Genomic DNA, 17,255 nt, shown 5'->3' on the forward strand with positions numbered 1-17,255 from the left:
ATCTGTGGAATCATTTCGAAACCGTCTAACGGTTGATCACAGTGGCTAGTATTTTCGTCAAATTTTCTATGTGCTTGTAAATATCTGTAAATAAATTGTATTATAATGTAAATAGCACCAGTCTGCAAGAATCTTCAGTCTATTGAAGGAGGCAGACTTAATCAGAAGAAGAAGAAGAAGAACCCTTTGGCTACAGGAACCTGGTGGTCCTCTACAAAATCTATGAGGATATCGAATGGTGAAGAAATTGGGTTAAACATCATTCACTAATGAAATTGGTCAACCCAAAACAAATCTCAGGGTTGCAGGCTCAACAAAGGACAAATCTTGAAACACAAGCAGTTTTGTGTGGGTAAACAGGTGCAAAATGAATGCTCAAGTGTGTGTTTTAAATCAAACTCTTACTTCATTTACTGCTAACTTAGTAGTATTGATGATGTGTGAGGCAGGGGCGAGGGCATCTGTAAGCAGCAATCTGCATACAGAAGTTTTCATGCCTCTCCTATCATGAAAACGAAGGGTCATTGTCCAGAGAATGAAGCCATGGAGTCAAAGGAAGGTGCTTGCATCTGGAATGACCCATTGGGTTACTCCATTCCAATCAGCTGGACAGGTGTTCAGTGTGACAGAGTCCAGTAAAGGGACCTTGCTGACCACACCCTCTGTGTCCCCCTTTCCCATGCTCCATACTTCCTGAAGACGCAGACTCAGAGCTGGAATCTCAGCCTCCTGGGGCTGGGGGATGATGAATATTGAGTGAGACGAAAAGCAGTATCTACAGAAGTCCCTGTCGCTTGAGGTCTTCGAATGTCTTCTTATTCACTACGTTGCCACTGGTGTCTTCAAATTCCTCCTGTGTAATTGAAGAGCGAGAGAAAAATACGGAATTACGACAGATACTGTATAATCTGTCATTTTCGCAAGGGTTTAATTATCGCGAATCACCACTGGACTGCAAGTTCAACAATATGCAAAATGTTGCCATGCGCTACAGTAACAGTGCACTTGCGCGAGCCTCGGTGTGAATTTGCAAAGACAACATCTCGTGAAAATGTCTGTGACCTCCCCATTTGTGGAAATATCTATATGCCACAGTAACAGCTTATACAGTGGCAGCAGACTGCCTGACCTGGGCACTATTGTATAAGTCATTATTAAAATGATAAAATATGAATCTGATATGTTTTTTTTTTTCAATTAATTATTGATCCTACATTATGACATATCATGTGAATTTGATACTTGAATTCAAGTATAGATTTTCACACATTTTTTTTTCTCTCTTAAGATGAAAAGTACAAAGGAAGACAAATTAATCCCATCAAACTTCGAACTCCAATAAGATTAAATAGTAGTTGCTTCGGTTGAATACACATTAAAGCAAGGGTACAACGAAAGTAATAAATCAAATAAAAAATACAGTTGTATATATTGAAGAGAAAGTGCAGAAATTACAAAATATATAGCTGTGTCTCCTGTAGAGTAACAACAAGATCTCTATTTCTGAAAGTTCACAGTACAGGTGACTCCTATTATAACAGAGTCATCAGGACCAGCAGTTTTCTTTTGTTATATTGTAATTTGGTCATAACCGAATAATTAAGTATGTAAAGATTATATACTGTAAAATGAGGAATGTTCGTGTGCATTATAATTTCGCAAATTTCGCAAGAGCCAAGACTTGTAAAATTAATATGCACGTGAAAGTTCTTGTCTACACTATATGCACTGAATGTTAGAGGCAACTTGCAAAAATGTCATGCCGCGAAAATATCGTGTTTAACAGTGAATAATCTTCGGAATTGAATTTTTACTTCATTGTAACGAGAATCTTGTTATAACCATGTTTGTTATGACAAGAGTGCATTATCTTACACTAGCTTACTTTGTTTTATACTATGTACATTTTAGTTACATGCCTACATTGCTCTCAAGTTTGTATATCACAAATTCTGTTTGATTATTCCCTGTTTACCTCTGTGTCTGGGACCCATCTCTCAGATGCCTTGTTGTTCTTTAGCTTCTCCCACACTGCAGTAAAGAAGAAGAAGAATGACAAATAAAAGAAACTTATGTCAGAATTTGATGCAGTTACATCCAAACTCATCTTAATGCACCAAAGACATAAAATGTACTCAAAATTGTATGATTACATAAATTGAAGACAATCATATCAAACTCCATGTATGTAATACCACAAAACTGCGGTAATTAACAAATTTCAACTTATGTAGGATGGAGGGTGAGGGAAAATTTATTTCTAGAGAACAAATTGGACTGGTCTACTCTGACGGGTTATTGAGCAGATACAGTGGACTCCCGTTATAACGAAGTCGTCGGGACCGGCAGTTTTCTTTTGTTATGTCAAAATTTCGTTATAACCGTTATAACAAATAAACAATAAAAATACATAGAGTGGATAATGTTGCAGCCTGAATTTTAACTCCGTTGTAACCAGGATTTCATTATAACCGTGTTCATTATAACGGGATTGCACTGTACTGTAAACCAAAAACACAGAGGGAGCACACACACCAGTATGGTAAGCACCCAAAATAGAATACGGATATGCAAGAGATGAAATCAATAGCTCTTGGTTACTTACATGCGAGAGCATCTTCGATAAGGGTGACGTTGGCAAAGTGGGCTGTGTTGGGGATACCGAGACACCTCATACCATGGGCGTGCCGCCATTCCTGGTACAAAGACAAAGCACATGCCAAAATAGTTCATCATCACACAAGGCACATCTTAAGAGACAAAAATATTTCACAAAAGTTTAGTAAAATAAAATAATAAAAAAAATCAACATATTTCCCTCATTTACATGCTGGTATTCTGCATAGAATGATTGGGTTCCCTCCTGCTACAATATGGGCATTGAGCTCATAACAGGTGGTATTTGCATTCTAAAGACAACAAGTAATATAGGCACACAAATCTCACTTTTTCTTCCTTTCTTATTTGATGAGATATCATATTCTTCCTTTTAAATGAAAAGTCATCATATTTTAAGCCTTATCTACTACATGGCCAGCATTTGGTATCTTTCACAGTTTCTTCTGATTATAATGAAATTCGCTTCTACAAATCAATTTCTTGAAGCTGTTACACAGAGCTACGAGGTGTAGATACTCCATGATAAAGACAAGGGTGTGGCAATTATCATTAACTTTCAGTCACTTTAATTCTACTTGTACTTACAGCAAAGTGTCTCTGGAATGCTTTAGGTCCCCTGTAAGTTTGATTTCCGCAGATTTCACAGCTGTATGAGATGTTCAATCCATGCAGCTTGTATAACCAGTATGGAATGGGCTGGAAAGAAGATAGAGACGAGCACATCCCAAAGTTTTGTTACACAATCTTATTCTTCCAATGAAAACAGGCACGGCACAACAACAAAACTTGGTTTACAAAATTTCAGAAGTCCTGATACGCTTTAACTCTTTATATGTGCTATGTCTGCATGCTTGACTCAGTTGACAGCGTGCCAAGTTCGCATATTTTGCTCAAACACACAAAACCGCCCAAACAGATCGATACATCGCCAAATGCCAGAGTGCAATGAAAGCATCACTCAAGATTTCACTCCTGCCACAAATAGCTTGCATTATGTGGTGAGTGACCTTGAGTCCCCCTACCCTGAAAGACATTCCACTGCCCTTGAAAAAAAGATACATACATACATACATACATACATACAAACACACACATACATGGCACTATAAATAGATGTCAATACAATCACTTCATAACCTCATTGTCTTCACAGAAAAGAAAACCAAACACATATACTGTGAGGAATTGTTAACAGATGATTTAACGAGTGACAGTTTCACAAGTTGTCCCATTATATACCTTTCCATCCCAGCCAAGAGGCAGGTTCTTGGGGTTGTAGATGACCTCTTCTTCATCGTCGCTCTCACTGTCAGAGAAGTGCTCCTCATCCTCGTCCTCCCTCTCCGTTCCCGTCCTCGCCTGCTTCCTCTGCACGTTCTCCTTCGTCGCGAGGCGTTGTTCCTGGCAACGGGATAAACAAACATCTCTCATGGTAACACTGGATTTACATCTTCCTCTCCTGTATATGCCACTGACTGCTCAAGGCAATATGATAGTTGGACATATATTTGCAAATGATAAAATAAGCTAAATCATCTCAATGTTAAAATGTTCCTCTTTTTTCTCTCCTAAGTTTCACTGATTTTAATTTTCCTTCACCCAAAGACGAATCTTAATGCATGTAAAATTGCTTATTATCAGCTTTCTATGTCTAATCATAGTTGGCTACAAATCCCTGCAGAGAAAGAGGGAAGAAACAGGTTTGGTGGCTGTCTTTGCATGATAAGAATATTAAAAATAGAATCCGTCGATATCTGTAGGAATCACATTACAACATTAGATCATACCAGGGCTTGAAAGATGCACACTTTATATGCGACCCTGCATCACAAAACCAACAAAAAGTCACCAGACATGGAATATTAATTAACGGCAGATTCTGAAAGAGCACACTCTAAGCTTTGAAATGATGTATAACTCAACTGAAATGGACTCTCCTAACCTATCTAAATATTGGAGAGAAAACACACACTCTGGAAAGTGTGAACTCAGAAAAGAGGCTCTGAAGTACAGGGTCTATTCAAGCACAGTAATAATCTTTACCTAGATGTGCTAGCTGTGCGATGAATGGGACAAAAAACAGGATGTTAACTACAGGAGCAACAACAATGAAGGGATTATCAGATTAAGCTGAAATTGAGCATGCTCTATTACCACACTCTGTCTATGATTAGAGCGAAATTTCAAAGCAGTAGCAGTATTCTTTCAAAAGCTATTGGAGCTGAAAGTGAACAGTGTGCAAAGGATTTCCAAGAAATGAAAAGGGACCTCTATAAAGACATACCTGATCACACTACTCTACAAAGGGGTCGTAGAAAAACTGCTGAAAACATACTTTCCCATTCATTTTGTGATCCCAAACGTAAGCATAATATAGAAGAAGAATACCTCTTTCAACAAATTCATCCTTAATGAATCCACACATAAAATCAAGGGGTGCAACTTTTTGTTGGTTTTGTAATGCACGGTCACATATAATCATGTGGCTGCACAGGCTGGGCTGATTGCTAGCCTGTAATGATAGCATCATTGTGAATCAAGTGTACTCACTCCAAGCAGCTCTGTGAAGTAGTAAACTTGAGCTTCCAAGAAGGCAATGTCCTTCTGCTTCTCAGCATCCCTGAATTAATAACAAACAGACCACAAAAGAGACAAGTTGAGACAAAAAACAACATATAAAAAATTGATCATCAAGTAAATTCATTATCTGCATATACGCAACTTTTACTTCATACCGGCATAGGTTAGTACCTACTGTGTCTTCCCAACAAAATACAATGAAGAATGCAATCTCTTGTTTGCAACTTCTTTGGATTACAACTAAATATATATCAATGTTTGCAAAATGTTGTAAGGACCATGAAATGTAACTTCTACCATGATACGTATGCAACATTGAGCAAATGCGCAACCTTGATATTAATCAATGTTTGATAGAGACATTATGGTAGAGACCTGGAAGTAATTCCCTGAATGTGGAGTTTTGTCCGTGTTTGAACATCATTCACAGGCATGGATGTCACAGTGATGCATGAGAAATAATGGGCCACTGTATTTGTCTTATGATTCTTGACTTTGTTTCATTTGTGTGTTGCTGCTGTATTTTTTAAGTTTGTTCTTTTATTTGAACCATGTTATCTAATGCTTCTATTCTGATTTATTTTAAATTTATTCATTTATTTATTTGTTCATTCATTATCTATGACATTGGTGACAACAGCTAAACAATGCCTTACTTTTTGCCCGCCTTGGAGCCCTTGCCTGGCTTGCTCTTGGCAAAGAGGGCGGGGTCCAGCTGATCGAGGGGAAGCCCCTTGGTGGTGAAGAGGCGTTGGGCTCGCTCCTCCAGGGTCCCACCGCACTTCAGTCCCAGAGCCATCAGGGCTGACTTGAGACGATCCAGACCCAGTGAGGCCAGTTCCTGGGTGTCAGGAAAGGAAGGTGCAAACGTCAGCGTTACAGGCATTATTTACCATTTGCAGATGAAACAAAAACCCAGTGTTAGTGCTTTAAAATAGTTCTAAAATGTGAGTTAGGGATAGAAACAACCACTGCAAAAAATTGGAATCCGTATAATCGATGTTAAGTATTGTTAAATACACAAATTGTGAACAATAGTTACCATAAAATTTTTACACACTAAACCGTCTACAGTTATAGTTTCTAGGGAAAAAATACTGATATCTCCTTATATTCTAGGCTTTATTGCGAAAATCTTATATGGTAGGATGTTTTGTGATACAACAGACCTACACATATGCATCAAATGTGATATCTTGAAAATTTAAAAAAAAAATCATTGCTCCCAATGGTAATCATTACCTTTAACTCAGTCCAGCCTTTTCTTTGCAACTGATTGACAAATTGTGACCCGCGACAACGGTTTCAGGCAAAAGTCGCAAGAGCAAATTCCCTCCTAGGCGGGGTACAAAGATTTTGACCATTATTTTTGTCGATTTAGGTTTTTTGCAGAAATCGGATCTTTGATATGTTTTCTACATCTACACTAAATTTCATTGCATAAGACTAAGTTTTTCCTATTGAAAATGGAATTTTAAGCACCCTATGTTGGATCGCACTCGTCAGTTTCGAGATTCTTTCGAACGCCGCGCCAATATCACCAGCGTTGCTACGGAGCAGGGTCTCGCATGCGATTGGCTGGTGCGTCGCACACATTTACATAATTCGGCTTTCGGAGACACCAGTTGCAGCGTTTGGGGAATGCTTTGTCCACGCGTGCACGATTACATGCTCCATTGTTCTTGGTATAGTGGTTTATATACGCTCGCTCTGCAGTGCGTGCTCTTCGTTTGGCTTTCTATCCAAACTATTCTACCACAATGTTCGACAACGGAAGTGAAACAAAAATCATGTAGCATAACATAATCGTGTGAAAAGAAAACTAAATATTCTCAAATTTGTCTACTTGTACATTTAGTAACAATTATGACAGCAGACTGATTCAATGGAAGGTAGATGAGAGGAAAGGAGCGGTCACATGTGACCAATTATATTCAAATACTACACGTAAAGTTCGCACCAAACTAACGAGTCGTGTTTGTTTGTTTGTTTGTTTGTTTTAATTTAATTAGCACCACCGAACAAAGCAACATAATATGCATGTCTTGTAAAAGCAAAACAAACAGGAAGCGTGACCCTTGCCAGCACTAGCAATTTCCTGCCTTCAAAAGGGTCGCCAATGATAAAGACAAATCAGCCACAATGAAAACGCGATTTGTAAATGTGTGGATTCGCCACCGCTTCTGTTACATGCACACGGTCATGGCGTGTGAATGCCATGGTATTGCATATTGCGTGCACCATACACATGTACATGTAATGTACACCATCCGTGTAATTATCGTATTCACCATCTTAAAAGACGTACTGGTAAAGAAACCCGAGCGAAACGCATTGTTTTTCGGCTCCATACGCTGAGCTCCGAGGAAGGTGCCCGGGATATTTGACTCTCTCAATGAGCCAATCAGAAGGCGATGTGGTTGCTAGAGGCGGAGCTTAACATCAATTGGCACCATCGTACGGATGGGTGATTCTCCCCTCGCATCGCCGCTCGGACATTGTCTCTGAGAAAGAGGTGAATCTTCAAAGCCTGTTTTCTCGCAATTTTTTCAGGCTAACAACTTAAAAAGTGTATTTTATTTCTCTTTCTATGCCCACTTATGATGCCGAAGAACACAAGTGTTTTATATCAATGCAAAGCTTAGGAAATGGGCAATGTGATTCAGTGAGAAAATAAATTTTCAAAATTCCCGACTTTTGCCTGAAACCGTTGTCGGCGGTCACAATGGCCCTACATTGACATAAATAAGCACTGAATTGATCAGTGTTTTTGTAGTAGCAATGATAAAAAGTCATGGGCGTACACACTCGAACAGAATTCGAACCTACAACCTGATCTCTGGACAGGCGTCATCTCCAGTAGACCACCGAGCTTCCGCCCGACAGCAACTGTTGGTTCTAAACCTTATAGCATGCAGCGGGTACTGCGTAATTACTCAAATTCATGAAATTCTTATTTACATGTACGTCAATATAGGGCAATTTGTCAAGCAGTTGCAATGAAAACATCTCGACTGAAGAATTTCATGAATTTGAATAATTATGGAGCCTTTTCTTTGTCTTACAATACAAGTGCATAATGTTTCAACAAAATTTTGAAGAAGGTTGAGAGCCAGCTGATTTTGCAATGGAATTCCAAGCAGAACTTGTTTGCTTTCAAATCCTGGAGAAAATCCTTATCGTTTCATATTTCAATTCATTTTAATTTTTATTTAAAAACAGAATGATACTAAATCAGACACCATACCAACAAGCATATCAAAGTGAAACAACTGCATAAAGATAATTTGGCCAGATGGTTGTGCATAAAAACTAAATAAATACAACATGTATATGTCAACCGAACTACAGAGAATTAAAGTTTTGCTCTAGTATCCTTTTGGGTCATCAGCAATGGCATGAATCCCTATCATGATTCAACATTATGACAGCAGTAAGAATGAATAAATGAACACGTTTCAAATCAAAATTTTGTAATGAAAATCTGATCATGAGTCAAATGGGTAATAATCACACAATAGAACTCTTCCTTGAATATATGGAAAGCTACCCGATACTACAAACATTTATGACACACTCACTTCAGGTGACGAAAATGCAGACAGATCTAAATGAGCTCCGGCGTGGGTCATGGCGCTTGCTGCTTCTTTCTGAGAAAAAAAAAATACAAAGAGAAACAGAATGAAAAGGAATATTCAAACACCAATTTCATGAAACAAATAATGCACAGTTTTATGTTTGTGATGACAATGGAGATGCAGAACCCTTTCAGGTATCACAGTGTTGTGCAACATGTATCATTGTAAATACCTGTGAGTGCGCTGCATCTCCACTAATGCACTCTCTAGTGTGCATTATTTGTACAATACATTAATATCAAAAGGTGCAATTGTATGTAAGACATGATTTAAGTTTGAAATAGGGGCCACCATCTAGCATCAGCACTTTGGCTAACTCTTAAAGTGTACCAATACCCTCAGTATTATGTTTGTTAAATTTGTAGTATATACTTGAGACATGCCCTCTGCAAAATATTTCTGTCACTCTGATCTTTTATTTTTTTATTGGAGTTAAGATATAAATTGAAATAGACTTGTCAATCACCCGATTCTTTCAATCGAATGATAGTGCAATTGATATGTTTTCCAAATACACCTTGCAAGACAGTGATATGCAATGCATGTACGCGATCAGAACATGGAATCTTGATATTATTTGCAAAAAGGTATGAACATGCACACATCAGTATCAGCATGTAAGGAGCAGAACTTAAACATGTTGAGCAGAAGTGCCATATTCTTAAAGAGATTTGATCTGATTTAAAAAATTGAAATATCTATACTTTCATGGGCTATCACAGATGAGTCACGGCTGTTATTTTTTTCTTGTGTGTGTATTCTAGCTGTACACACATTTGATTTCTACGGTATTGGTACGCTTTAACAATGACAAGGACTAAAACTCACCGGCCATCCCATGAAGGTGCCTGCCTCCCACTGGGGGTCAAAGTCCTTCTTGACCTTGTCCAGTTCCTCGGGGAAGTCCAGAACTGGCTTGACCCTTGAGGCGTAGTCCTGCAGATAGCTCAGCAACATCTCCAAGTACCTGAAGTGTTCCAGAACAAGAGGTTGATTAGATTCCTTGAGATAAGACTACAACAGGCCCATTACAAAATGTAAAACAAAATACTCAGCCTAACCTATCTGCCCTCTGTTGCATTAAAAGTATTAACCGACGGTACATGAATAGAAGGAAACCAATGTAACTAGATAAATCTACCACTAAACCTATCTATCTGGAGATCATCATTTCATAATTTCTTTCCACAAAGGCAGTAAAAAACGGGCTAATCTGTAAATAGGCAAGGACTACACAGCATCAAAAATGCTCAAAAAGTCTACCTAATGGTGTTTTATACATGTAGCTGCAGGTAAATACATAGCATTGTAAGTACACACTGTGCAGTATTCATTATGTCATGGTTAGGGATGGTGAAATATGAAAGAAATATTTATCAAATAATCACTGTTGAGGCATACCACTGGCAAAATGTATTTTGATATCCACAAAATAATCTATTTCCTTTGCATCACATTGTGACAACCATTGCGTGCTTCCACAAAGATTTGTGTCATTTTTACCTCCTGTACTCTGCATTCTTCTTGTCCTTTGGTATCTCAAAGAGTCGATCAAAGACCGAGAGGTATGTGACATAATCAATTTTCTGGAGAAAGAGAAAAAAGAGGAAAGAATATCTTTACACATTAGCATGCTTTGAGTGAAGGTGGTGATTGCTACATATATAGGCACAACTAACAGTGCTAATCATCTGTGAGACTATCAGAAGTCATTTGTATTCAATAAGATGCCATTACCCATCATTAAGTACCATATTTCAAATGCATAAAAACAAAATACATAAAACAACAAGAGAGACCATTTTTGATATACCCTTTCAGACCACAATCTCACTGACATTCTATACAATCTCATGGAATCAATGGCATTTATAGAGCTAAATTGTTGAAAGATATTGATATATCTAGTTCGAAGATCATACACATGCTTATTTGGGTTAGCAGTTCAATGGGAAATGTTTTATATGCATGAATACTTTCTCTCCTTGAAGAAATAGTCTCATCAATGGATTTTTATTTTTTTTTAAAATTTGGGATCCAGTCTGTAACCAACAATTGTTTTTACATCATGCTATCTTGGGGATGCTTTCTAGTTGTATGTGACAATCTCTACTGAAAATGTAAAAATAAATAGCATCAGCACACATGTTAATTGCAAGAATACACATGTACATGAAACAAATTTATGTGTGTCACAGAATGAACTCCATGCAACTACACATGTATGTTCCTGATAGAATCCCATTTCTTTTGCTAATTTTCATTCATATTATATATTTCTGGTCGGTTTCTCTATATTATGTTTGAATTTACTCAATAAAATATCACAAGCCAATATTCAAGACATCCATGCACGTACATACACAAACACACACACAAACACACACACACATGTACACATACACACACAGACATACACTCACATACAAGTTGTACCTTCACACGCAAATGTCAAGAAAGAACAAGAAAAACAACACAACAACAGCAATATATCCTGATGTAGCTTCCCCTTCAAACTGTTTTGACATTGCTATCATGGGGGGAAGGGGGTACTCACCTCTGCACTCTTGAGGTTTATATACTTGTCGTAACACTCATGCATGTCAAGGTACTTCCCGTAGCCCTCTTCATCCTTGAAGTGGACTAAACTCTGGGCCTCGTCCGTTGGGTTCTCTCGCTCATCTTTAAGCTGCTCGAACTCGATGGACATCGGCACGGAAATCTGTGGGACGTTGGGAAGTATGGTATCATTATATGATGGATACTGGAGCACACTTGTCTGGCCTTTATTGAAGTTAGAGGTCTAAAAGTCAGTCAATGACAGGGCTTTGTCACTGTGGTTCACAATCTAACAAGAGAAGCTGATAGAAATTTGTAACCAGAGGACACTGATAATTGTTAAAAAGAGATGAACATCAAGTGGTGCTCACATGAGCAACAGCTTAAATGTAATCCAATAACAGGGATATGATTATGCTTATGCTCAGTTTTATTATCATTTAGGATTTCTTGCACTTTTGGTTCTGTACAATGGCATCATATGTTCCAAGGAAAATGGCATGTGCAAGAAAACCCCAAACCATACATGAAAATCATATTAAAGGGAAATATTGTATTTGTCCTGGAATGATGTGATACTTCCTCTTTTGGCACCTACAGCAGATCTCTTATAGGTGGCAATTTGCATTTGAAATATCATGCATCAAAATTCTACCCTTACATTTCACATCCTCTTTAATAAATAAGAAAACAACAACAACAACAACAAAACCCCAATAGTGATTAAAACTCTTTGTGGTTTTAGTCACTTCCCAGTAATTGAATATTTGAAGTTTTCACCAGGTGCCACTGCAACCAGATGTGTTGATATTTTCTGAAAAATGTTTACATACCACTGCACATTTGGTCCTGTGACATACTAAGCATGAGTCAATAATATTGACAAAGATACACTTGAAGTTGAGCAAACACATCAGAAATTGCCCTCCTATACATGGGGGCTGCAATTTAAATACAAAGGGGAAGAGGAAGGGGAGGTTATGCTCACAATACCTCATTTGGATGCCTTCTGTGAAAGTCCTTGATGGTTTTAAGTCTGTTGTAGAACTCAGCAAACTCATTTGGACCAGACAGGGCTTGGATTTCCTCCTTACGCAATCTGGATTTGAATTATGCCAAAACAAGGAACAAAAGGGCAATAATTAACTAATGGGTACCGGTACACAAATTGTACTCAAGAGTTAATTCATCTCTTATGGAAACATACATGTGTATGACAACTATTATATTCATTTTGTCTGCCTCATTGCTACAAAATCTACAAATTATTTCACATGGTTCTATACCTTCCCAATCTGAGAATATAGTACATGAATTAAGAGCACATCATAGAGCAATACTGAAGTAAATACCATTTCCATTTTCACATAGAATACACATATACACACACACACCAACAAGCTGAAATAAATAAGCAAACACTTGATATCAATGGAATCAAGAATCCAGTGGCTATGCCCAGAACTGAAATAATTTGTGTACATACAAAATATGTGGACAATTTTAGGTCATGAAAAGTCATGACAAGTGATGAAAGTTGTTTCATTCTCAAGCTGCTTCTAAAAGACATGATGCAGATCCAGGCCAAACACAGCATAAAATCGCAAATTGATAGTGATTCTTCCATTATATTAATGTGTGCAGGATGGTGATAAAAGATGACAGAATCTGTTCAGCATGTGTCTTGTATCAAATCTGCTTTATTAGACAACCATTCTCATTCTTACCCATCTTTGTCCTCATACAGTTCCTTCAGCGTGTTGGTTCCATCAATATATCGCTGAAAATATGAAAAAAGGGCAAACAGATATTTAGGAGAAAAATCTGAATAAATAAATTTATAAGCATGGATTTTTCGTGTTATTGTTTTCACAATAACAAACACGACATTGAGACAGGCCCATCATAGCATAAAATACCACTGTCAAGCGAAGTGAACTTATCACACCATGATAAAGACATTCTACACCTTAGGTTTCAGTACGTTTCAGAGAAACTAAAGGGAAAGTAAATGAAAAATCTCCTTGTCACTGTAGTAAAAGATGGATACATGTATGTAAATGCCATCTTCACACAGTAGTTATTCCACAAAGCTTGGACCTGCTTACTATAAAGACAAGTACAAAACATGAACTATGGACTCCGTTTCCACTTGAAGTAGAGACAAACTGAAAAATTGTGTCAAGAACTCTGAATACTCATGATAATGGAGTGCATGAAGATCATGAAACCCGAGGCAGCATAGGTTTAGAATTAAAAAACCTTTGTCACACAGAATTTTTTCACCAGTTTTGTGTGATTTTGTGACAATGAGCCAAAGTCACAAATGAATGTCACTGTACTTTTTAGTTTCATATCAAACATATTGTACAGGTATCTGAGATGTACAGGTATCTGAGATGTACAGTGTATGTCTCATTCTGGCAGCATACATGTGACACTTAAACCTTATTTACACTTGCACATAATGCTTATGTTTCATATTAAATATGAATTGATTTCAGTAAAAAAAATAGTGGGATAACTGAGGCCTGACGAAACAAGACATGTGAAAGAATTAGAGAAATTCAATGCTAAAAAGATACTCATAACATTTGTAAGCCTTGAGCACTTAATGAAGTCATCTGCAATATATGGATGCAATATGAAGACATGTATGACTAGACAAGAGCATTTATAAAATAATACTTACATCAAGGAGCTGCTTTGCTCTGAAGTCCGAGTTTATCTGTTCTCGGTTCTGCAAATGAATTAAGATAACAAAGTGACATTATCAATCCATACAATGTATTATTACCAGTAATAAATTTTTTTTTTCTTTTGGTTACTGTACTGCATTCCACCACATCAGTACTATCACTTGGACTTATGTATCACATGAAAACTGAGACTCATGGGGGGGTTGTTTCACAAAGAATTTAAGTCGAGCTTATTGAAATTCTAAGATCAACTTAAAATGATGATATGCTGCATGTGTCTTCAATGATATTCTTACTTCCACATGAAAATGAAAATATGTAAGAGTACCAAGACTTTTTCATGCAGGCAGGAATTAATAAACAAAATGAAATCAGGAACGTCAAAGGAATTTTTCTGTAAATTTTGTGTTGATCACGATTTAAAGTGGATTCTGAAAACAATAAATTAGATTTGTTGAACAGGAAAACCAAATGGCATGTCATTCACCTGTATTCACCTGTCTCTGGAAAGTCAATAGTCTTGTATGGTAAATGCCCTCCAACTTTCAGTAAACTACCACTGCATGTCAAACTTGAATACCTTTTCTTCTTCATTGCAGTGATGACTGCTACTATTTGAGATAATTACTCTGCGGTATGTGAATTTGTTGTACTTCTTTGACAGGAATGCATCAACTTCTGACTTGAATCTGTTAAACTGTAATTAGTCTACTGTCTAGTTGCTTCCAAGCTCAGAGTGTGATGGTATCCTCAAAAATACAAAAGAAAAACAAAATCTCTGTACATGCCGATGCAGTGAATAAATGTACAGGGGCTGAATGCAAGTGCCGAGTCACCAAAATTTGGACACGAACGGGCGCCGCAACGTACCCAATGCAACCTTGCAAAAACATGGTATGGTGCGCGCTCATTTTTCAGCTGCCTAAGTTGTATGCGTATTGACATTGAACACGCACAGCCCGTGTCCGAATTTTGGAAGGGCTGTCCAAAAATTGGGGAATTGACAAGGCCGTAACTTTTATTTTGGGGATTTTGTGAAATTTTATGATGTAAGTGTATTTAACAAAATCAATATTGGGAAAATGTAGTTTGATATATTTAACATACATTGTCACTTATAATTATGTAGAGTATTTTTTTAGTTTAACAAATAATGCAGAAAAGCTTAAGTGTCCGAAAATTGGGGTTTATAGATAATATCTATCTCAATCCAAAGCTGGTTTTACAACACTGTACAACCACCAGCTGACAACAGGCACAGAGACCAATCATGGCATGGCCAGGCACACCCCATACCCATTATCGGGATTAGACTTGAGACGTGATGGAGTCTGTGCACGTGAGAGCTACTACAGACGTTATACTGTAAAAGTGGATATTTTCGCATGACTAATTTTTCGCGCTTTGCCGAGTGAGAAGAGTTTCGCTTGTTTTTAATTCCGCGGATTCAAGACACCAAGTAAATTTACACGAACATACGGCAAGCAAAAATATTCGCGTGCTTTTATTTTCGCGCTGGTTTCTGGTTGCCCGAAATGCGCGAAAATTTCAACACCGCGAAAATTTCCACTTTTACAGAAGTACAAGCTGTGCTGTGTGCACTCACTGCACCGCACTCTTACTGTACAATAAAGATAAGGCCTAAAGATAAAGTCTTTCCAGCTTGAATAAACACACACGCAAACACACACATAAACAAACGAGTGGGACAACACGAAACATTCATCATGCTGCATACCGCACGCAAAGTAAGCAGACTCAGTTATCACATTTTACCACCCTGAGCTCACATTGGTTTTCTTGTGAAGGGTCTCTTTGACGAGTGCATCGATGACTCTCTCCCGCTCTTCGTGTATTCTTCTCTGCTGCTCAAGAATTGTTTCCATTTTGATCACTTGTATTGCATTATGTCTTGAAACTGTTCACGATTTCAACACGTTGCGAAAATGCAGGCGCTTGGCATTATGCACGCACGCGCGCAGCTAGCCGTACCTTGTAAAATTGTGTATGCCATTATTGTACAGACGCGATTCGACATTGCGACAACACCGAGGCCAAGGGCTACAACTGTTGAATGCTGCAACTACCGGTAGCTAGCTGCAGACACCGTAAATTACCAAGCTTACACCCGCTGTCGCCCCGGCAGCTAAGGCAGCCGACCCGGCAGCCCAGGAGTACTACTGAGCGCAGCAGGCCAGCTTGAACTTGACTTGCTAGGTGTGGTAAAACAGTTATTTTTGTGTGTGTGTTGATCTGACATACCGGGTACTCTCTCTTGTCTTAATATCTTTAACAACAGTAAACGAAAGTCCTTAGACTTAGTTCCAAGAGTGACAGTCGAGAGTGACTGTTCGAAATTTGTGTAAAACTTTAATTACAGTTCTGGTTGAGGTGAGGATTTAGCTTTTAACGTTTTGCGAGATATTCAGAAACCACCCTATGAGATGTCAAAGAGCATGCAATTCTAAGGGGTATAAAAAGTTTATCTGATGAAAATCGATTTTGAAATGGCTGAGTGAGATAGACCCTATCCAAAAACAAAGTGAAACAAAGAGATCCTAATCAGTATACAGTAATAAAAGGCATTATGGCCTGTTGCCTTTTATTATTATCACTTTTTTGGATATCTCAGCCATTTGAAAACCAATTTTCATCAAATGAACGTTGAATCCTCTTTCATATTTCATAAGAGGTTTCTCATTATCTCACTTAGGAATGTTGAAAACATGAATCCCCACCTCAACCAGTACTGTACAGTCCCTTTATAACATTTAGTTTGATTGTTAACTAATTTAACCACAGGTCTACTAAAATTTAATGTAAATGTTAAAATTATTACTGTTAGGTTTGCAATACTTGAGTGTGGGTGGGTTCTAGCCTGTTAAACTAGTAGTGTAGATCCTAAGGGGTAGATAACTTATAATATATATCAGTGCATGCCTGGATTGAAACGTGAAACCGCTTAAAATCTTCGAGTTCCTCATTAGGACATTGCCTTTGATGCTATCATTATTTAGTACCGGGCTTTAAAATTAAAGACACAATAATGATGATCTACCTCTTACCATACTCTAGATTCTATACAATCTGAAAAACAGATTATACCAACCAAGAGTTTTACATGTTGTGTACCTTGTCCTTATTTCTTCTTGTTTGAATT

At 37.8% G+C, this 17,255-nt stretch overlaps 1 protein-coding gene across 1 annotated transcript; it reads right to left on the reverse strand.

Moving 5' to 3' along the window:
* Nucleotides 1-596: 596 nt before the first annotated feature.
* Nucleotides 597-16,007, reverse strand: LOC139717767 (splicing factor 3A subunit 3-like). The gene is made up of 15 exons (XM_071629269.1): nt 15,886-16,007; nt 14,089-14,136; nt 13,124-13,176; nt 12,390-12,495; nt 11,395-11,559; nt 10,341-10,423; nt 9,666-9,804; nt 8,781-8,849; nt 5,856-6,040; nt 5,170-5,239; nt 3,859-4,020; nt 3,205-3,315; nt 2,606-2,696; nt 1,976-2,031; nt 597-853 (listed from the first exon to the last, which is right to left on the reverse strand). The coding sequence occupies exons 1-15, from the start codon at nt 15,979-15,981 to the stop codon at nt 776-778; spliced, it is 1,512 nt and encodes a 503-aa protein (XP_071485370.1). The 5' UTR covers nt 15,982-16,007; the 3' UTR covers nt 597-775.
* Nucleotides 16,008-17,255: the final 1,248 nt, after the last annotated feature.

Source organism: Diadema antillarum, unplaced genomic scaffold (assembly GCF_040938485.1).
Source record: "Diadema antillarum isolate AM-2024a unplaced genomic scaffold, OU_Dant_1.0 scf00000082, whole genome shotgun sequence".
Classification (NCBI taxonomy): Eukaryota; Metazoa; Echinodermata; class Echinoidea; order Diadematoida; family Diadematidae; genus Diadema; species Diadema antillarum.

What these genes read in the sequence shown, in the direction of transcription:
- LOC139717767 (XM_071629269.1), bottom strand. Translation starts at nt 15,981, where the DNA reads ATGGAAACAATTCTTGAGCAGCAGAGAAGAATACACGAAGAGCGGGAG. An exon ending in ACTTCACAGAGCTGCTTGGA is followed by an intron (nt 4,021 to 5,169) that starts GTGAGTACACTT and finishes TCCCGTTGCCAG; the next exon opens with GAACAACGCCTCGCGACGAA. An exon ending in TATCGAAGATGCTCTCGCAT is followed by an intron (nt 2,032 to 2,605) that starts GTAAGTAACCAA and finishes TCTTTACTGCAG; the next exon opens with TGTGGGAGAAGCTAAAGAAC.